Source organism: Musa acuminata, chromosome BXJ1-7 (assembly GCF_036884655.1).
Source record: "Musa acuminata AAA Group cultivar baxijiao chromosome BXJ1-7, Cavendish_Baxijiao_AAA, whole genome shotgun sequence".
NCBI lineage: Eukaryota > Viridiplantae > Streptophyta > Magnoliopsida > Zingiberales > Musaceae > Musa > Musa acuminata.
In genome coordinates, this window is record NC_088333.1 from 14606535 (window position 1) to 14629649 (window position 23115).

Genomic DNA, 23115 nt, shown 5'->3' on the forward strand with positions numbered 1-23115 from the left:
GATTTCTTATTTGTATCCTCTGTACAGGGTGCATCCACTTGGTTAAGGCCGAGAAATTTGTGTTAAATCCTGATGCTATTGTGAGGTAAGTTAGCATTCTCTTGAATCTTGATCTGGTTTTCTCATCTCTCTCGTTCCTCCAAGCTTTATGTACCTGATGATACAAATAACAATCTAGTTGGTACCTACTTGAAAAGAAAAGAAGTTTAACTAACTATACCTGGTCCTGTTACCTTAGTGTATGTCTTAGTATGCTTTGTAAACAGAAGATCTCTTGAAATAAAAAGTTTATTTATTTTCTTCATATAATGGTGAACTTTAAGAGCTTTCTTTAACCGTGAAACTTGTCCAACATCTCATGAAATTGATAGTCTAATTTATATTCTTCACATAATTGTGATCTGAAGATTTTGTATCCTTTTTTTGCAGGATATTAGTGCTCTATTTTCAAAGTTTTTTGGACATGTTAATTGTGTTGTCATGATGAAAACAGTCACCTCTGCTTCAATATTTCCTTCTCCTAAACTTCTCTTGGTTTTGGGTGGATATTAAAGCTTCTTTCTTATATTACAGAAAACATATGTTGAAACCATCAAGAATAATGGATTTCTAGAAAGCAAGATGCACCAGATGGATTTCTATTTGTATCATCTGTACAGGGTGCATCCACTTGGTGAAGGCTGAGAAATTTGTGTTAAATCCTGATGCTATTGTGAGGTAAGTTAGCATTCTCTTGAATCTTGATCTGGTTTTCTCGTTTCTCCAAGCTTTATGTTCCAATAACAATCGAGTTGGTACCTACATGAAAGGAAAAGATGGTTTAACTAACTATACCTGGTCCTGCTACCTTAGTGTATGTCATACTATGCTTTGTAAATAGAAGATCTCATGAAAACAAAAGTTTATTTATTTTCATCATATAATGGTGAAACTTTTAGAGCTTTCCTTAACCGAGAAACTTGTCCAACATCTCATGAAATGAAACGTCTGATTTATATTCTTCACATAATGGTGATCTTAAGAGTATGAATCCTTTTATTGCAGGATATTAATTCTCTTTTTTCAAAGTCTTCTTGGACATGTTAATTGTGTTGTCATGATGAAAACAGTCACCTCTGCTTCAATATTTCCTTCTCCTAAACTTCTCTTGGTTTTGGGTCGATATTAAAGCTTCTTTCTTATATTACAGAAAACATATGTTGAAACTTGAAACCATCACGAATATTGGATTTCTAGAATGCAAGATGGACCGGATGGATTGCTTATTTGTGTCATTTTTACAGGGTGCAACCACTTGGTGAAGGCCCGGAAATTTGTGTTAAATCCTAATGCTATTGTGAGGTAAGTTAGCATTCTCTTGAATCTTGATCTGGTTTTCGCATCTCTCTCGTTCCTCAAAGCATCATGTACCAGATGATACAAATAGCAATCGAGTTGGTACCGACAGGAAGGGAAAAGAAGGTTTAACTAACTAAACCTGGTCCTGTTACCTTAGTGTATGTCTTACTATGATTTGTAAACAGAAGATCTCGTGAAATAAAAAGTTTATTTATTTTTATCATATAATGGTGAAACTTTAAGAGGTTTCCATAACAGAGAAACTTGTCCAACATTTCCTGAAATGAAAAGTCTGATTTATATTCTTCACATAATGGTGATCGTAAGAGTTTGAATCCCTTTTTTGCAGGATATTATTGCTCATTTTTCAAAGTCATATTGGACATGTTATTGTGTTGTCACGATGAAAATAGTCACCTCTGCTTCAATATTTCCTTCTCCTAAACTTCTCTTCGTTTTGGGTGGATATTTAAACTTCTTTCTTATATTACAGAAAACATATGTTGAAAACATCATGAATAATGGATTTCTAGAAAGCAAGATGCACCGGATGGATTTCTTATTTGTATCATCTGTACGGGTGCATGCACTTGGTGAAGGCCATGAAATTTGTGTTAAATCCTGATGCTGTTGTGAGGTAAGTTAGCATTCTCTTGAATCTTGATCTGGTTTTCTCATCTCTCTCGTTCCTCCAATCTTTATGTACCAGATGATACATATAACAATCGAGTTGGAACCTAAATGAAAGGAAACGAAAGTTTAACTAACTATACCTGGTCCTGCTACCTTAATGTGTGTCTTACTATGCTTTGTAAACAGAAGATCTCATGAAATAAAAAGTTTATTTATTTTTTTCATATAATGTTGAACTTTAAGAGGTTTCCTTAACAGAGAAACTTGTCCAACATCTCATGAAATGAAAAGTCTGATTTGTATTCTTCACATAATGGTGATCTTAAGAGTTTGAATCCTTTTTTTGCAGGTAATTAATGCTCCTTTTTCAAAGTCATTTTGGTAATGTTAATTGTGTTGTCATGATGAAAACAGTCACCTCTGCTTCAATATTTCCTTCTCCTAAACTTCTCTTGGTTTTTGGTCGATATTAAAGCTTCTTTCTTATATTACAGAAAACATATGTTGAAAACATCAAGAATAATGGTTTTCTAGAAAGCAAGATGCACCAGATGGATTTTTATTTCTATCATCTGTACAGGGTGCATCCACTTGGTGAAGGCTGGGAAATTTGTGTTAAATCCTAATGCTATTGTGAGGTAAGTTAGCATTCTCTTGTATCTTGATCTGGTTTTCTCATCTCTCTCGTTCCGCCAAGCTTTATGTACCAGATGATACAAATAACAATCGAGTTGGTACCTACATGAAAGGAAAAGAAGGTTTAACTAACTATACCTGGTCCTGCTGCCTTAGTGTATTTCTTACTATGCTTTGTAAACAGAAGATCTCCTGAAATAAAAAGTTTATTTATTTTCTTCATATAATGTTGAACATTAAGAGGTTCCTTAACCGTAAAACTTGTCCAACATCTCACGAAATGAAAAGTCTGATTTATATTCTTCACATAATGGTGATCTTAAAAGTTTGAATCCTTTTTTTGCTGGATATTAATGCTCTTTCTTCAAAGTCATTTTGGACATGTTAATTGTGTTGTCATGATTAAAACAGTCACCTTTGCTTCAATATTTCCTTCTCCTAAACTTCTCTTGGTTTTGGGTGGATATTAAAGCTTCTTTCTTATATTACAGAAAACATATGTTGGAACCATCAAGAATATTGGATTTCTAGAATGCAAGATGCACCGGATGGATTGCTTATTTGTGTCATTTTTACTGGGTGCAACCACTTGGTGAGGGCCCGGAAATTTGTGTTAAATCTTAATGCTATTTTGAGGTAAGTTAGCATTCTCTTGAATCTTGATCTGGTTTTCTCGTCTCTCTCGTTCCTCGAAGCTTCATGTGCCAGATGATACAAATAGCAATCGAGTTGGTCCCTACATGAAAGGAAAAGAAGGTTTAACTAACTATACCTGGTCCTGCTACCTGTGTATGTCTTCCTATGCTTTGTAAGCAGAAGATCTCTTGAAATAAAAAGTTTATTTATTTTCTTCATGTAATGGTGAACTTTAAGAGCTTTCCTTAACCGAGAAACTTGTCCAACATCTCATGAAATGAAAAGTCTGATTTATATTCTTCACATAATGGTGATCTTAAGAGTTTGAATCCTTTTTTTGCAGGATATTAATGTTCTTTTTTCAAGTCATTTTGGACATGTTAAATGTGTTGTCATGATGAAAACAGTCACCTGTGCTTCAATATTTCCTTCTCCTAAACTTCTCTCGGTTTTGGGTGGATATTAAAGCTTCTTTCTTATATTACAGAAAACATATGTTGAAACCATCAAGAATAATGGTTTTCTAGAAAGCAAGATGCGCCAGATGGATTTCTTATTTGTATCCTCTGTACAGGGTGCATCCACTTGGTTAAGGCCGAGAAATTTGTGTTAAATCCTGATGCTATTGTGAGGTAAGTTAGCATTCTCTTGAATCTTGATCTGGTTTTCTCATCTCTCTCATTCCTCCAAGCTTTATGTACCAGATGATACAAATAACAATTGAGTTGGTACCTACATGAATGGAAAAGAAGGTTTAACTAACTATACCTGGTCCTGCTTCCTTAGTGTATGTCTTACTATGCTTTGTAAACAGAAGATCTCATGAAATAAAAAGTTTATTTATTTTTTTAATATAATGGTGAACTTTAAGAGCTTTCCTTAACCGAGAAACTTGTCCAACATCTCATGAAATGAAAAGTCTGATTTATATTCTTCACATAATGGTGATCTTAAGAGTTGGAATCCTTTTTTTGCAGGATATTAATGTTCTTTTTGCAAAGTCATTTTGGACATGTTAATTGTGTTGTCATTGTGAAAACAGTTACCTCTGCTTCAATATTTCCTTCTCCTAAACTTCTCTTGGTTTTGGGTGGATATTAAAGCTTCTTTCTTATATTACAGGAAACATATGTTGAAACCATCAAGAATAATGGATTTCTAGAAAGGAAGATGCACCAGATGGATTTCTTATTTGTATCATCTGTACAGGTTTCATCCACTTGGTGAAGGCCGAGAAATTTGTGTTAAATCCTGATGCTGTTGTGAGGTAAGTTAGCATTCTCTTGAATCTTGATCTGGTTTTCTCATATCTCCCGTTACTCCAAGCTTTATGTACCGGATGATACAAATAACAATCGAGTTGGTTCCGACATGAAAGGAAAAGAAGGTTTAACTTACTATACCTGGTCCTGCTACCTTTGTGTATGTCATACTATGCTACTGTCTTCCGAGACGGGGTTATTCCGGTCTCGACGCCACATCGCTACTTGCGCCGTTTCAACGACCCGGGGTTGTCGCCCCCCAGACTTACCATAGTACCCTCGGCCGTGTCGCCCGAGGCGTTCCTCAGCCTGATCAAGCAAGTACAGGCAATGGCGGGGATGATGCAGATGATCGAACCACTCATTCCCCAGATCGTGCTGCTAGCGGCTCCCCTGACCGACCCGACACGGCAAAGGCCGAGCGGGGAACATGTCAGGTCGGGAGAAGCCCGAGAGCAGACGATGGACCCGAGAGGTCTGCCCGAGCCGAGCATACCTGCACTCTGCCGAATCACTCCGCCCTGCTCTGAGCCTGACACCATATTGTTCGACTCGGCGGATGACTCATTCAGAATCCAGCTGTCCCGGGTCAACCAACGCCTGGACAAGTTCCAGCACGAGTTCCAAAAGTTGCGGGGCGAGTCGGGCGAAGACAACTCGGGTGGATCCCCCTTTACTCAGGAAATACAGGACAAGCCTATACCCCTCAACTTTAGGCTGCCGGCATTGGAGACGTACGACGGCAGCTCCGATCCCACAGAGCATGTCGCTGCGTTTCGGGCTCAGATGACCCTCTATGGCACCTCCGATGCCCTGATGTGTCGGGCATTCCCAACCACCTTCAGGGGACCGACACGAGCGTGGTTTAGCCGACTATGCCCGTCCTCGGTCTCGTCTTTCGACCAGCTCGCAAGGGGGTTTTAGCAGAATTTCCTCGCCAGCGTGCGACCCAGGCCTTCCATGGCCACCTTGCTCATGTTGTCCCAGCGCGAAGACGAGTCGCTCTCTCAGTTTGTGGCACGCTTCGCCATTGAAATCCGGGGATTCTTGGACGCTCACCCCTCTTTAATCATGCAGGCGTTTCTGATGGGTTTGAAGCCTTCAAGGTTCTTTTGGTCGTTGATCGAGAAGCCGCCATCAACCATCCCCGAGATGCTCCAGCATGCCAACCAGTACATCGCCACCGAAGCTCTGGTGGCGGGAAAGCACATGGATGGAAAGAGGCCAAGGGCCGAACAGTCCCGAGGAACGACCTCAGCAGCTCCGGTGCAACCCCGCCGGAGGCCCGACCGATAAGAGCTGCTGCTCCCGACGCCCCCGCCTCTCTCTCTGAACGCATCTCGTATCGAGATCTTCCTCTAAATCAGGGAGAAGGGTCTCTTGCGACAGCCCAACCCCATAAAAGCTACTCACAAAGACCAGTCCAAATATTGCAGGTTCCACCGAGACTACGGCCAGGCCGAAGTAATGAATCAGGCGATTATGGAGGGCCTCAAGAAGAGGGTCTTGGGCGCGCACGGAGCCTGGGTGGACGAGCTTCCTAGCGTCCTATGGGCAATGCGAACGACTCCCAAAACCGCCTCGGGGGAGTCTCCGTTCAGCCTGGCGTTCGGGACCGAAGTAGTCCTCCCACCTGAGATTGTGTTCCCGACCTTGCTCACCACCAACTACAAACAAGAAGACTCCGAGGAGGGCCTATGAGCAAACCTAGATCTCCTTGAAGAAAGAAGAGCCAAGGCACACCTACGTACCTTGGCATACAAAAAGGCTACGGCTCGGATGTACAACCGCAAATTTCGTCCATGGCCGATCAAAGTCAGGGACCTCGTCCTTCGAAAGGTTGAGGTGAGCGACCCGACTGAGCGAGAGGAAAACTCGTGCCGAACTGGGAAGGTCCCTATCGGGTCTACGACATGGTCCGAGAAGGGACCTACCGACTCGAGACTATGGAAGGAAACCCTCTGCTAAGGTCATGGAATGCGACAAATTTAAAGAAGTTCTACCCGTAAAGGATGCAGGTCGAGGTGTCGAAATGACATGTTATTAAGAAGCATGCACATCCACAATTGGAAAAGACAAGTTAGGATTCCAAAACAAGAGTTTTTTTTTCATTGATGAAAAAGAAATACACATTGTGGTCGGGCGATACAGTTTCAAAATTCGACCTGATCATAGCAAAAGAAAAGACAAATACAACCCTTAGTTTGGAGGAGTCTCGGGCCCGTCATCAAAGGGGACGCTCGCCGGCATGTCGACGTTCTGATCCTTTGGCTGGTCGGCAAACGGGTCTGACTCCAGTTCTAGGTTCGGGTACCTCGCTCGAAAACGAGTGTAAGCCACCCGATACCCGAACTCGTATATCACCCGCCCCGACCTCACCAGGCCATGCTCAAACCCGGCGGATGACTTATACTCAGCAATCGCCCCCTTGATCTTCTCGGGCAGCGCCAGCCGCTCCTCCTTCAGGACCTCTTCGACGACCAAAGCCGAAGACCTGGCGGACTCGACGTCGTGGGAGAGGGTCAGCAACTCGTCATCCAGCGTCCGGATGCGGGACTGGCTTTCCTCCAGCTCGGCCTTCAAGCGATTTACCTCTTCGTCCAGAGCCGAGGCACGCTGTTCGGTTGCAGCCACGGCCTCCGGGCCAAATCCGCTCTTCAGCTCCAGGTTCTCTAGGCGAAGAGCGGCATTGACGTCCGACTGACGTTCGATCACCCGCCCGGTGTCGAGGACCCAATCGATCAACGCCATGGTGTAGTGCTGGCCCTGCATAAAGATCAGCGTTATGACCCACGCAAAGAAGAATCAAACGAGAAAAGAGCACTACCACTTACCCAGACAAACGACTTGGCCGCCCGATCTGCCAGTGTCTCCGAGGAGGAGCAATAAAGCTCCTTGGCCATGGCCGGTGAAGCGCCCCCTGGATGAACTCCTGGGCAGTCGGCCCATTGGCCCAGATTCGACTGTCGGCCGTAAGAGTCGCCCACCGAGAGGCGTAGGGAGTCCCCGGCTCCCCTATAGGAAGATCGGCCTACTCAAGGCCTGGTATCGCTCGCCTTCAGCCTGAGAATGGATGCGGCACAGGTCTCGCATCGACTTTAGGCGCATCAGTGCCCTATGTGAGGGGTCATTGCCGGACGATCCGGCCACCCCCTTTCCTTTCGCGCTCCCCGAGCCCTCGCCTTGGGGAGTAGCCCCGACGACCCCGGGACAGCACTCTCGCGAGCAGCCAAGCTCGTGGACGTCTTCCGAACCACGGTTTTCGCCTTCTTCTGAGGGCGACTTGCCTCCGGGGACCCCGGCGCCCTCCTCGGTGTGCCCTTCTACGGGGCACCCCTAGCTCCAGAACCCTCGCCACCCCGAGACGGTGGCACGACGGCCTTGGCGTGAGGCGTCCTCTTCATCGACTGAAGATCCACCATCTCTGCAAGCAAAACCCCGGTCGGTCAGCTAGCTCAGGACCAGCGGACGATCCATAACATACGAATGACCATACCCCCAGTGGCTAGGTTCAGTCCCGCTTCGACCAGCCACTCCTCGGTCATCTCCCTGATTGCTCGAGAAGAGGTTGCTCGAGAGGAGGACAAGATGCCCCTCAGCCAATTCACGTCCGCTGTTTCTCTGACAGAAAGCAACGGGGGGGTGTTGTCGATGGTTTGGGAAGTCCATCCAGTACTAAAACCCCACCCTCGACTACAACTGACGAAAAAGAAGCGACTCTTGCAACCTTTGTTGTTGGAAGGAGCACTGCTGATCTTAAAACCGCTAAGGGCGGTTAGGTAATACTCGCCTCGCCCCTTACATAGACGGAAGTAGGCCAGGAAGAGGGTCCTGGTCGGCTCGATCTCAGCACCTCGACACTCCCCGAGAAAAGCCACCAGATAGCGCTAAGAGTTCGGCGCCATCTGGGACGGCGATATGCCCCACTTACGGAGGCACTTCTCGATAACGGGATGCAACGGGAACCGCAATCCTGCCTCGAGGGCCCCCACGGTCAGCCCGAACCCGTCGGGAAACTGATCGTACGGCTGCTGACCAGGCCGAGGGGCGTGAACGCCATAGCACTTCGAGATGCGATAGTGATCTCGAAGTACCCTCAAAAGTTCCTCGGTCACCACCGAGTCTACATCATGCCACGACTTAAGGGTTGCAAGCGTAGCAGAGCTCCCTGCGGCCTCCAAACGCACGCCACCCGAGGACAAACTGACAACTTCAGCCCGTAGGCCCCCAGAAGAAGAAGAAGACGAAGAGGAAGATGGAGACATCCTGACCTCAAGGTTGGAAGGAAGGAGCCGGGGCGCAGGACGAAGGACTGAGCAAAGTGATGGCAACTGTTATGGAAGAAGCTTGATACGGTATATTTTGGCCCCCAAGACACGCAAAGTCAGAATCCATACTAAGGCACTGCTCGGCCTTGGGAGTCTCGAGACGGCGCCGCCCCCAAGACACGCCAAGTCAGAATCCGTACTAAGGCACTACTCGACACGTCCACCACGCCAACCTGCGTACGACCGACCCATGTACAATAATATAAAGACCTCTAGCCAGCATCTGGCCGGGAGAAAAAAAAGGAGAGGAAAAAATCAATTGATCACTCCACTTACTTGCTCGTCGGAGGGACCTCGTCGAGTGATCCCGACGAGGGCTATTTTTGCAGGAAAACGCAGTCACCTCACGAAGACGAGCTGCCAACCATCCGGGAATCGCCATCTAGTGCACGAAGGAGAGCAGCCAATTGGTCCGGATCCCGACCAATGCCAACCAGCACTCCTCCCTGAGGGCAGCCACCTCACGAAGACGAGTTGCCAACCACCCCGGAGAAGGAGAAACGCAGCTCGACATACACGGCGTCCGGATCGACACACCAAGGAACGCTGATCAACATCCCGTCGCGAGGGCCCGGTCGGCCTCGGCATCCAGCTCAGTCGATAGAAGACTCCTGACATCGACCCGTGGACTAGGCCGTGCTAACTCACCAGCCACGACACATTTGTTCACTAACATTTTGGCGCTAGAGGAAGGGCATGTCGCAGGAGCATCTGACAGGAATTCTCCCCGAGGGAGAACCACCGTCCGGCCTCCCTTCCGTCGAACTCGAAAGTCAGGCCCTCCCCGCCCCCGGAGATGGGGGGATCCCGACTTCAATGCCAGATCGCTACTGGCGTGTGTTCAACAACCCTGGATTGTTGCCCCCCGGGCTCACCATAGGGCCCTCAGCCTGACGCCCGAGGCGTTCCTCAGCTTGACCAAACAAGTGCAGGCCATGGCGGGCATGATGTAGACGCTCGCTCCGCTCATTCCTCAGATCGTACGGCTAGCGACTCCCCCGACTGACCCGACCCGACAGAGGCCGAGCGGGGAGCAGGTCGGGACCGAAGAAGCTCGAGAGCAAGCGACGGACCTGAGAGGTCTACCTAGGTAGAACATACCAGCACCCTGCCGAGTCACACTACCCCACTTCGAGCCTGACACCGTATCATCGGACTCTGTGGACGACTCGCTTAGGGCCCAGTTGTCTCGGGTCAACCAGCGTCTGGACGCGTTCCAGCGTTAGTTTCAAAAATCGCGGGGCGAGTCCCCTTTCACTCAGGAAGTACAGGACAAGCCGGTACCCCTCAACTTCAGGCTGCCGACATTGGAGACATACAACGGCGGCTCCGATCCCACGGAGCACGTCTCCGCATTCCGGGCTCAGATGGCCCTCTATGGCACCTCCGATGCATTAATGTGCCGGGCATTTCCGACCACTCTGAGGGGACCGACACGAGCATGGTTCAGCCGGCTACGCCAATCTTCGGTCTCATCCTTCGATAAGCTTATCGGGGAGTTTGAGCATAACTTCCTCACCAGCGCACGACCTAGGCCTTCCATGGCCACCCTGCTCGCGCTATCCCAGCACAAAGACGAGTCGCTCTCTTAGTTCGTGCCACGCTTTGCCACCGAGATCCAGGGATTCCTGGACGCTCACCCCTCTCTTATCATGCAGGCGTTTTTGATGGGCTTGAAGCCTTCAAGGTTATTATGGTCACTGATCGAGAAGCCTCCAGTAACCATCCCCGAGATGCTCCAGCGTGCCAACCAGTATATCGCCGCCGAAGCTTTGGTGGCGAGAAAGCGCATAAACGGCAAGAGGCCAAGGGCGGAACAATCCCGAGGAACGACTTCAGTAGCCTCGGTGCAACCCCGCCAGAGGCCCGACTGACAAGGGCTACTGCTCTCGAGGCCCTCGCCTCTCCCTCTGAGCACGTTCCACTGGGACTACGGCCATGACACGGAAGATTGCTGTGACCTCCAGAATCAAATCGAGGACTTAATTCGAAAAGGTCACCTCGGGCGCTATCTCAAGGAACCCCGATAAGCAACTCCATGTCCCAAGGGACCCATCGAAAGATGCCTCGCCATCCAAAATCTCCCACCGAAAAGCCACTCGCGACAAGAGGTTCGAGCCTCTCCAGATCGGTTCCCGACCTGCGGCTCGCCGGCTCAGCTCTTGCCTGAGCCTCGCTAGATTGGTTCCCGACCTGCGGCTCGTCGGCCCAGCTCTTACCCGAGCCTCTCCAGATCGGTTCCCGACCTACGGCTCACCGACCTAGCTCTTGCCCGAGCCTCTCCAGATTGGTTCCTGACTTGCAGCTCGCCGGCCCAGCTCTTGCCCGAGCCTCTCCAGATTGCTCCCGACTGGCGACCCGTCAGCGCCCCAAGCTCAATTCTTGCCCGGGTCGCTCCAGATCGCTCCCGACGGGCGACCCGTCAGCACTCAATTTGGAGCCGAGCTTACAAACTCGGTCCCTAGACTCGATTCGGTGCCTAGCTCGCAAACTTGGTCCTCGGACTCGATTCGGAGCCGAGCTCACAAACTCGGTCCCAAGACTCAATTCAAAGCCGAGCTCATAACTCGGTCCCCAGACTCAATTCGAAACTGAGCTCACAACTCGGTCCCTAGACTTAATTCGGGACCGAGCTCACAACTCGGTCCCTAGACTCGATTCGGAGCTGAGCTCAAAAACTCGGTCCCTAGACTCGATTCGAAGCCGAGCTCACAACTCGGTCCCCAGACTCAATTCGGAGCCGATCTCACAGCTCGGTCCCCATACTCAATTCAGAGCTGAGCTAGCAACTTGGTCCCTAGACTCAATTCGGAGCCGAGCTCACAAACTTGGTCCTCAGACTTAATTAGGAGCCGAGCTCACAAACTCGGTCCCCAGACTCGATACAGAGCCGAATCTACCCGCTCGGCCAAACCCAACGCTCGAGTCGCATCTCGGCCAAAACCAATGCCCGTGTCGCATCTCGGCCAAATCTAGCGTCCGAGCCACGCATCTCGGCCGATCCGACGCTCGAAACACATCTCGGCCAAATCCAGCGCCCGAGCCACGCATCTCGGCCAATCCAACGCCCGAGTCGCATCTCGGCCAAATCCAACGTTCGGGCCACGCACCTCGGCCAAATCTGATGCCCGAGCCACGCATCTCGGTCGATCCGACGCCCGAAACGCATCTCGGCCAAATCTAACGTCCGAGCCATGAACCTTGGCCATCCGACGCCCGAGCCACGCATCTCGGCCAATCCAACGCTCGAGCCGCATCTCGGCCAATCCAACGCTTGAGCCACACCTCAGTCGCACCTCGGCCAATCTAACTCCCGAGCCACGCCTCGCCAGACTAGTCCATTACCCGAGTTGCTCCATGTCAATCCCCAACTCACGACTCGTCAAATCTCAAATCGAGTCGCTATGGCTCGCTCGCCGACTTGCATACTCGGCAGCCGTAACTCCGGGCCGTGCCAAACCCGTTATTCGACCTACGACACGTCAGTTTCGCCTCGTCGGTTTCGCCGCGTAAGTGTCGACATGTCGGTTTTGCCTTATCAGGCCCCTGCCGCTCGATCAGCAGAGTCAATGTTGCCCGAAGCACGGGGCGTCGCCCCTCTAAATCGCCCCACGACGAGTTAATCCAACTTCCCCTCGTGAGCGCTAAACCTCACTCCGTCCCAGGCATGTCGCCCAGCCCTTTAAGGACCCTATGACACGCCTTGGAGGGGGGGGGGGGGGAGGGGGAGAAGTGATACGACATATTTTGGCCCCCAAGATACGCCAAATCAGAATCCATACTAAGGCACTGCTCAGCCTCGAGAGCCCCGAGACGGCGCCGCCCCCAAGACACGCCAAGTCAGAATCCGTACTAAGGCACTGCTCGGCACGTCCACCACGCTAACCTGCGTACGACCGACCCATGTACAGTAATATAAAGGCCTCTAGCCAGCATTTGGCCGGGAGAAAAAAAAGGAGAGGAAAAAATCAATTGATCACTCCACTGACTTGCTCGTCGAAGGGGCCTCATCGGGTGATCCCGACGAGGGCCATTTTTGCAGGAAAACACAGCCACCTCACGAAGACGAGCTACCAACCACCCGGGAATTGCCATCCAGTGCACGAAGGAGAGCAGCCAATTGGTCCGGATCCCGACCAATGCCAACCAGCACTCCTCCCCGAGGGCACGACCACCTCACGAAGACGAGCTGCCAACCACCTCGAAGAAGGAGAGACGCAGCTCGGCATAGACGGCGCTCGGATCGGCACACCAAGGAACGCTGATCAACACCCTGTTGCGAGGGCCCGGTCGACCTTGACATCCAACTTAGCCGACAGAAGACTCTCGACATCGATCCATGGATCAGGCCGTGCTGACTCACCAGCCATGGCACATTTATTCACTAACAAAGCTTATAAAAAGCAGGATAATCCACCGCGAGGCGACGATTGGGCTTCCCGAGGAGAGAGATGGTCGCAGCATTTAAAACCCATAATAACTCCTTGGATTCTCCAGATTCGCCGATCTCGGAGCTCCCGCCAGAGGCGCCTCATCACCCGAAATCTCCTGCTAGAAACCATTCGTAATAATAAGTTTCCTGCCAGGCCCTGCACTCCTCCCCGAGGGCGCGACCACCTCACGAAGACGAGCTGCCAACCACCTCGAAGAAGGAGAGACGCAGCTCGGCATAGACGGCGCCCGGATCGGCACACCAAGGAACGCTGATCAACACCCTGTCGCGAGGGCCCGGTCGACCTTGACATCCAACTTAGCCGATAGAAGACTCCCGACATCGATCCATGGACCAGGCCGTGTTGACTCACCAGCCATGACACATTTATTCACTAACAAAGCTTATAAAGAGCAGGATAATCCACCGCCAGGCGACGATTGGGCTTCCCGAGGAGAGAGATGGTCGCAGCATTTAAAACCCATAATAACTCCTTGGATTCTCCAGATTCGCCGATCTCGGAGCTCCCGCCCAATGATTGCAAAAGGCGCTCGGGCGCTCGCCTAGGCGCTCGGGCGAGGCGAGGCGAGGCCCGAGCGCCTCGCTAATGTCCCAGGCGGCGCACTTCAAACAGGCGCCGCCTGGGCGCTTCGGGCGAGCGCCTGGGTAAACCAAGGCGATCGAACCAGAATTTTAGGTCTGGTTCGGTTGTTAGTTGGTTCAATCGAACCAACTAAACCGATATAACCCCAATCCTAACCCTAACCCAACACTAACCTGCTGCCGCTGCCGCTCTCGATCGCGATCGCGATCTCGTCGCTCGCTGTCGCTGCTCCCGCTGACGCTGCTCGCCGCTGTCGCTGCTCACGCCTCCCGCGAGCCTTCTCGCTGCTCGCGCCTCCCGCAAGCCCTCTCGCTGCTCGCGCCTCTTGCGAGCCCTCCCGCGAGCCCTCTCGCTGCTCGCGTCTCCTGCGAGCCCTCCCGCGAGCCTTCCCGTTGCTCGCGCCTCCCTCGAGCCCTCCCGCGAGCCTTCCCTCTGCTCGCGACTCCCATTGCTCGCGACTCCCGCGAGCCCTCCCAGCTGCCGCGAGCCCTCCCTCTGCTCGCGACTCCCGCTACTCGCGCCTCCCGCTCCCTTTCCTTATCCCCCCGCCGTTCGCCGTTGCCAACGCTGCTTCCTTTCTCCGTCAAGCTCAGACTGCTCAGTATACTCTTAAATCTTAATATTAAGTTTATTTGAATTTTGAAATGATTAATTTTCATTAATAGATTAATAATATATTATTTTGATTTTAATGTTATTAATTTTGTGATTTTGTATCTTAGATTTTTTTAATTTAATAGCATATTTTTATTTAAAATTTTAAATAATTATATTTATTAATTATATTATATATTTTTATATTTTAGCTCCTCGCTTCGCTCGGGCGAGCGCCTAGCGCCTCGGGCGTTTTTGGACCTTGGCGCCTAGCGCTTTTTAAATCACTGCTCCCGCCAGAGGCGCCTCGTCACCCGAAATCTCCTGCTAGAAGCCATTCGTAATAATAAGTTTCCCGCCAGGCCCTACGCTGCTCCACCAGGCACGCCACGTGGCGCGGTGGCACCTGGGAAAACCCCAGCGCGCTGCTCAACGACGCCCCCCAATCTTCATCCGAGTCACACCAGATCGGTTCCCGACTTGCGACTCGTCAGTCCCGCTTGAGCTCGAGCACAGTCCCTCGACCCACAGGCCCAATCTTTTCCCGAGTCGCGCCATATCGGTCCTCGACTTGTGACTCGCTAGTCTTTATCCGAGTCGCGCCAGATCGGTCCCGTGACTTACGACTTGTCAGTCCTGCCTGAGCCTGAGCATAGTCCCTCAGTCCACAGGCCCAGTCTTTTCCTGAGTCGCGCCAGATCGGTTCCCGACTTGCGACTCGCCAGTGGTTATCCAAGTCACGCCAGATCGGTCCCCCGACTTGCTACTCGTCAGTCCCTCGGCCCATAGGCTCAGTCTTTTCTCGAGTCACGCCATATCGGTTCCCGACTTGCGATTTGTCAGTCCTGCCTGAGCCCGAGCACAGTCCCTCGGCCCACAGGCCCAGCCCAGTCTTTTCCCGAGTCGCGCCAGATCGGTTCCGGACTTGCGATTCATCAGTCCCGCCTGAGCCCGAGCACAGTCCCTCGGCCCACAGCCCTAGTCTTTTCCCGAGTCGCACCAGATTGGTTCCCAACTTGCGACTCGTCAGTCTTGCCTGAGCCCGAGCACAGTCTCTCAGCCCACAAGCCTAGTTTTTTCCCGAGTCGCGCCAGATTGGTTCCCGACTTGCGACTCGCTAGTCTTTATCCGAATCGCGCCAGCTCGGTCTCCTGACCAGCGACTCGCCAACATCATCCTGTATGGGCCCAGCCACTCGACCGATGGTGCAAATTCTTCCCAAAGCATAGGGCGCCACCCCCGAACTGCCTCACGACGAGCCAATCCAGCTTCCCCTCGCAAGCAATCAACACAACCGTGGCATTCCGACCCAAGCGCACACCTCGCCCTCTCAAGGACCCCACGACATGCCTCGATGGGGGGGGGGGGGGGGAGAAGTGTTAAGGTATATTTTGGGTCCAAGCCACGTCACGATCGACGCCATGCCATGCTACAGCCAAGTCAGCAAGAGGAGCACCCCCACGTGCCGAGCCATAATTCGTACCAAGCCGTTGCTCGGTACGTCCCGTCCCGGAAAGCATCGCATGGCGCCGTTCCGTGCGCCCCGGGACGGCGGTCGCACGAAGGTACCATCTCACCTGTCGAGGATCGGTCACCACGCCAAACCTGCGTACAATCGACTCTCGTACAATAGTATAAAAACCCCTGGCCGACATCCGGCCCAGGGGGAGGCAAAAAAACAAATCAGCCCGCCACTGACTTACTTGTCGAGGGGCCACAATCGGTAAACACCCGAGGGGGCCTTCTGTGCAGGAAAGCGGATCTCCCTAAGGCGAGACCATCCCGATCGAGAGAGGCGTTTCAACATTCCGACGCCAGCACCCCGTTCAGAGGGCGCGATCGACCTGGGCTACCGTCCCACCCGGCCGAAGACTCCCGACATCGACTCGTGAACCAGGCCGTGCTAACTCATCAGCCACGGCGCATCAGTTCACCAACAGTGGGTACCTAAGCATTGGAAGATTCTTTGGTCGCAAAGGTCATGTCATAAGCTTTGCCTTGTTAGGGCAAGTTGAGTACAGAGAGACACGACAATCACAAAGGCCATGTTGGATGTATCAGATGGTTAATCGAGTGTGGGGAGATGCCTTGGTTGCAAGTGCCACATGGGACACATCATATGCTTAAGGCATATTGGAGTATGAGGAGGCGTGTTGATGGTGAAGGTCATGTTGGGTGCATCAAATGTCGGAAGACACATTGGCCACAAGGGTAACATCGAATGTGTCACACACTTTGTATAATTAAGGTGCATCGAGTGTGGGGATGTGCTTTAGCCATGAGGGTCGTGAGAGTGAATCCATGCTTTGCTTGATTAAGGCATATCGAGCATAAGGTGACACTTGGTCATGAGGGCTACATCGGGCATGTCATACACTGAATGTATCGATAGAATGAAGACACAATGTCTACGAGGGTCATATCAAGCATGTCACACACTTTGTCCAATTAGGATATGTGTGATCGTGAGTGCTGCAATGTGCATGTCACACACTTTGCTCGATGATTGACCTTGTGTTGGGGGGGTAATATGTGTCCAAAATTGGATCTCACTCTAAGGTCAAAAGATGCTCATACACATACTTGCTATAGCGGTTGCTTCCTCATGTGGCAAACTCATGTTGGTTGCACCATCATGATGGTTACTTTTTCAAGATGACCTCAAGTTAATCGCACTATCATGATAGTCCCTTCTTCAAACGACCTCATGTCAGTCATATATTTGTGATGGCCGCTTCTCAAGACAATATCAAATTGGCTACAACATGATGATGGCACTTTCTCAAGACTATTTCAAATTGATGGCTTCTTCAAGTTAGTCACACCCTCAAGATGGACATTTGCAAAGATGACTACCGTCAAGCGGATCACACCATCCATTGAACCCGCAACTTTTCTTCTTCCTCACAACAACGGTGCTCCATCAAACCTCGAAGACTTGCCTAAACTAATCTAATCGATCGATACCCCTTCAAGCAACGACACTGCTCCGCCTTTGTTCCTCCAAGCGACAGCACTTCTGACAACCGATAGAATATAGACCTAAACATTACTCGGATTATCGTTCTCCCATGATGAATGAAAACAAAAACATAGACCTAAATTATAGGTTATGTGAGAAGAAATAAGAATTTTTTTGCTTTCATTTATTTTGAAATATGTCAAATTTTCTTAATTTTCATCCAAGACAAGACAAAGTATCATACTATAAATAAAATCTCATTAAAAAATATATTGTAAATTATACATGTACTTTCTAAATGCAAAGCATATAACTCAATATATTAGCCTTCCATTAAGGCTAGAAAGAGAACCTTGCTTCTGTCCATATGTTTCCAATAAAATTTAACTTTTTTAATTCACCCTATGGTAAGTATTAATTCTTGTTCATCCTTTTGATTTTCTAATGTTTCCTGCTATAATGGTTACGATATCTGTAATATTTCTTTCTTCTTCAGCTCGATATTTCCCATAACTTGTTGTGGAGTTATAAATAAATAGGAGTATCAACTAGAAATCTGTGTTTAACACTCTAAAATCATGGATTGGAGAGGATGGTCAGTTCTTCTTTTCTTGGCCTAATGTTTTCTTACGTGGAGTCCAGCAGCAGGAGATAATATTTGGGATCTCTCCGCAGAAGAAGACAAGGAGTTAGAGAGAGAACTCCAAACCCTTAACAAGCCTTTTGTTAAATCTTTCAAAGTAAGTGAAGAGATGTTAATAAGTGTTTTTTTTTTTGTAATTGAATGCATATGCTTCTCAAGTGTCACTTATATTTTGATAGGAAGATGGGAACTGATGGAATTTTATTTATTTATTTTTGTGCATGTAGGACAAGTATGGGATTACCTATGATTGCGTGGACATTTATAATCAGCCAGCTTTTGATCACCCTTTGCTTAAAAATCACATGCTTCAGGTGAATTTGTCATCTTGTTCGAGCTTAGATGTCTTTATCCTTTTTTTTTTTTTCCTCATCCAGCTATTTGACTACCTTTATCACATGATCATGCATCAAATAGAATTACTCCTGATTCATAAGGTTTTTTATTCTCTTTCTATAATATACTAAGGAAGGTTGTTTCCAATGCTCGAATCTTATCATCACTCATAAAGGAGCAAGTTGTACTAAGTCTCAACGAATTTTTTAGAGTTTGCACTTTTTCAAATTTGATTCATAAGGTTTCTCTTTCTATAATATACTAAAATCCATGATAAGGGAGGAAGGTTGTTTCCATGGCCTGAATCTTGATCACTGTTGATAGGGAGCAAATTGTACTAAGCCATAATAATCTGGTATAGAGTTTGTGCTTTTTGAAATTTGATACATATATTTTTTCCTAAAATACCATATATAAAAGAATTAGCATAAAAATTAATGTTTAACTTGTTATGAATTTTAATGAACATTCTAACATCATGCAAACTATTTAATGTAAAAAGACTTTTGTCTAACTTTTTTTATTTTCTCAAAATTTAGTCTTACGTGAAGCTTATGATTAGTCATGTTGAAAGTTGGTCTGATAATAATTTTGTCCAATGTTTTTCCTTCTATTGTACATCCATTATTAATTATACCTTAACTTTCTTATTGCAATCAATTAGTTACCAATATTTGAATTGACTTTATTGGTTGTGATAATAAACAGATTAGGTTGTTTTTTATTTCTTTCTTTTCAACTGTATAGTTTTCATATTCTCTTAATTTATTGAGTAAACTAATGTGTGTACTCAATTGATGAAAGCCACATGGTTACCTAAATACAATGACAACACAAATAGGCTATCGACAAAGCAAATCTTTCCAAAACGATGTCCTACAGGAACTATTGTCATCAGACGGACGACAAAAGAGGATCTAATAAGAGCAAGAAAATATACACATCAAATACAATCACGTGTGCAACCACTACAAGAACAAATGGCCGATACCAGTGGGGGAGCTTTTCATGTAAGATGCACTTCATCATGATTGATTGGTTTTGATAATAGCTGAACTTGTAATTTAGTTTATTCTCTCACAACCATCCACTGTTTCGCATATTGCACCTTTCGTTTATGTTTCTCATATACTAACTTGTTTGAGTCGTCAGTATTAGAATAACAAAATATGCAAAAGAGACAACAAAAAGAGAAATAGAGAGGAGTGGAAGAAGAGATTAGAGAGAAAAAGTGAAAATAAGGTGAATAAATGAGAGCAAAAACGCGACTCTTAAAAATTATTTGAGAGACAAATGTATTTCTAAGTTCAAAATAGTTTTGAGAAAACATATATATTGACTCGGAGATCTCGGAACACACATTGAGAAAATATTGGGAATACATGCATTCGTCCATTAACATAACTTGACGTACCACTCGTTCATCTGACTTGGAACTCAGTAAACACATTCTTCTGGTGGTCAAGGGGCCACCATTGCTTCAATGCATGCGTGACTGACCTACTATGCTTGACTCCAAGTGCAGTATGCTCGAGTGTCAATTGATGCTGGTAAGGGACCAAAGTATTATGGTGCAAGCACAGACCTGGACGTTTTTCAGCTTTCAGGTGTTTCAGAGAACCAAGCAAGCACAAGCCAGATCATCCTTAGCAAGGGAGAAAGAGGTCCCAGAAATTACATTAACAGCGTTCAAGCTGGATGGCATGTAAGTTACTGGCTTTTTTGTGATGTTGGTGTGCAATGTCTATTCTTCACCGGTACATATCACCCACCTCTACATATATGTATTCTGGATCTCCAGGTGAATTATCAATGGGAGGGGGACAATTCGACTCATTTCTTCACATATTGGACTGTCAGTATCGCGAATTCTCTTGTAGTTTCTTTTGCTTTCTTGCACTAACATGTATTCTCTTTTGATCTTCTGGTATCAGTCAGATGGTTCTCAGAAGACTGGTTGTTATAACCTAGTCTGCAAGAGGTTTGTCCAGATCAGTACTAGGTTGGCTCCCGGCATGATCTACACACAAAGCTCTTTGTCACTCTCAATTTACAGGGTTGGGAACATTTGCTCTTCTTTTTTTTTTTTTTCTTTTTTCTTCTGATGAGAACTCGTAATAAACTAAGGTAGTGAAGTCCAATTGAAAGCTAGAACAGAAATAACACCAAGAACGATTCATTTACGCACTCTCTCTTTTCTCCTTTTCAGGATCGGTTCACTTTGAACTGGATGCTTTACAACGACAGGGAACCAGTGGGGTATTGGCCAAAGGAAATCTTCGACAACATGGCAGATTGTTCACAGGTGCAGATGGGGGGAGATGTCTACTCGCCCCTTGGTGAGCCAAGTCCACCAATGGGCAGTGGCGTGCTCAATGAAGCAAAATTCACGAGAGTTCTCCTAACGGATGGACGTGGTAATGACATAAAGGTAACGGAGTACACGACAATTAATGATCTTCCTAACTACATCTACGGTGTTACCTCGGATCTTCAAACGTTAACTTATGGTGGGCCTGGAGGTTGGCGGAAAGCTTAATCTTCATGGGACAAAATTGTGATATGAATGATCGATCTATTGTGGTGTATGCTTTGGAGTTAATATAACCCTAAAATTATCATGTTGACACTGTCGTATAAGATTTTTTATTGCCCATGTGAGTCTATATAAGGCTCAAAACTATTCAATCGAAATATGTTTATATGCATACTACATACCACAAATTTCACTAATTTCATTCACTTTACTCAACAAGACAAAAGAGTTACATAGATAATAGATTATTTGATTTAGAATATCAAGTTGAAGTTCACTTTTTCTTAAAATTTTTCATGTAAGAGTGTTACGAAACTTGGAATATGTGAAAAATTAAGTCTTAGATTTATTGGACCATTTTAAATCATAGAAAATTAGAAACATGACTTATAGAGTTGTTATGATATATTTCATATTTTATGTTGAAGAAATTTATTCAAAATTCTGATAGTATAATTGAACTGACACCATTGTAGTTTGTTATATTAGAAATAATCTATTAGGATAATGGAAGAAAAGATGAAAATTTTAAAATTATAGAAATATATCATATGTTAAGGTGTAGCATAATAGAAGATACTTGGGGAGTTCAAAGATGTTATGGAGACCAATCATCCTCAATTATTTTCTGACTTAGGGATGTGAAGTTTAGAAGACTAAATTTTTATTACGAGAAGAATGCAATAATTATATTTTTCCTAAATGACCTAATTGTAGATAATTATTTAAGAAAGTTAAATTGTAAAAAGAACATATTTTTTATGTAGTCACGTGCGACGGTGCAAAGAAGCAGCAGATGAGAAAAGAAAAAGAGGGAGAAACATGAGAAGGGCAAAGAGAGAGAGAGAGAGTATACTTTAAAATTTTTTATACTTGTTACTTCTTGTTTAAATTTTTATGGAAAATATCATTTAGTGATCTGGGATTTTTTTTATTAATTTAAGATTTATAACAATAAGGAATTAAATTTTGGATAGAATTTCAGTAATCAATCAGAATTAAATCTGGCTTATTTTTAATGTTAAATCATGTCATTAAATTATGTAATATGACATCACGAATCTTTAAGAATCCTAAATTCATGAATCTAAGTTTCTGATTGCAGCATTTTAATTAATTAATTATTATTCTATAAAAAACACACACAAAAAGAGAGCTCAATCCCTATTGGGCTTGACCCGGTTCGGATTCGAATCAGGTGTAATCCTATCCCGAACCTAAATGTAGAGTTAGACTGGCCCCAATAGCCCCAGCTCTCTTCTTCGAGGAGGGATCGAAATCAGGTCCAACTTAGGTTGGGTTCTATTTTACCTCACTAGAGAGATCGGGTAAAGTTGGACCTAATTGGGATCCAAGTAAGGTGACTAAGCTTAATTGAGACTAGGCCCTGAGCTAAGGAGTAAACCCAAATGAGCCTAGGCCCCAGCTAGGTAGTAGATCTAATTGAGCCTAAGCCAGACAGAATCCAAGCCGATAAATCAGGATGATCTAGATCATCATTTTAGATAGACCAAGCCTAATTAGGTTAGTCCAATTCGATTCAAGCCTTATCCAATTTGACTAGGCCTTGTTCTTAAACTTGAAGCCTTTTTTGTTACCCTTAAACCTAAAAAAACACTATCCTAGATCGGTTAATAGAGCAGCCTAAATATTTACTAGTTTAGACTATCAGCATCATATTGATAAGACCATTTTTTTCCCATTGGTATGTTTCTTGCATCAAAGTGAAACATGATAAAGATGAAACTTGTTGATTGGATCATCCCTTCCTTCTAGTCTTGGCAACATTCACTCGCATCTTCTTAACATTTTTCTTTGCCTTTATCTTGTATTTCTTTGTTTGCTTCCTTTATTTTTCTATATTTATTATAAATTCATTCCTAACAAATTTTACAAGTCCTAATCTCTAGCAACAAAAACATATATAAGTTGTAAAACTAACTGTGAAGTCCTTGATAAGTGATACTGATTTCCTTTTGACCTCTATGAAATCAACAAATCTAAGCATACTTATACCCCTATGATGGATCATTTGATATTTGTTGTAGTATTATTTAGTCTCCATTATTGATAAGCTAAAAGTGGGTTGTGATTTTAGTAGAAAAATGATGTTATGTGAAATATCAACTTTTAATTTGAGTAAAATGCTTAAATTTTAGTAGATTGAGTGCATTT

At 46.4% G+C, this 23115-nt stretch overlaps 1 protein-coding gene across 3 annotated transcripts; it reads left to right on the forward strand.

Annotated features, from left to right (window-relative positions):
- Nucleotides 1-577: 577 nt before the first annotated feature.
- LOC108951995 (protein neprosin-like) lies at nt 578-21092 on the forward strand. Of its 3 annotated transcripts, XM_065192188.1 has the most exons (14): nt 578-717; nt 1284-1341; nt 1832-1975; nt 2466-2609; nt 3099-3243; nt 3731-3875; nt 4366-4510; nt 18068-18165; nt 18296-18382; nt 19209-19414; nt 19930-20109; nt 20206-20259; nt 20339-20461; nt 20614-21092. In XM_065192188.1, exons 10-14 carry the CDS (start codon nt 19385-19387, stop codon nt 20941-20943), a joined length of 717 nt encoding a protein of 238 aa, XP_065048260.1. In that variant the 5' UTR covers nt 578-717; nt 1284-1341; nt 1832-1975; nt 2466-2609; nt 3099-3243; nt 3731-3875; nt 4366-4510; nt 18068-18165; nt 18296-18382; nt 19209-19384; the 3' UTR covers nt 20944-21092. The 3 variants fall into 3 exon arrangements, with proteins under 3 accessions (XP_065048260.1, XP_065048261.1, XP_065048259.1); XM_065192189.1 differs by lacking the exons at nt 578-717; nt 1284-1341; nt 1832-1975; ... (2 more) ...; nt 3731-3875; nt 4366-4510 and having other exon boundaries at nt 14476-18165; XM_065192187.1 differs by lacking the exons at nt 578-717; nt 1284-1341; nt 1832-1975; ... (4 more) ...; nt 18068-18165; nt 18296-18382 and having other exon boundaries at nt 18533-19414.
- The last annotated feature ends 2023 nt before the right edge of the window (nt 21093-23115 follow it).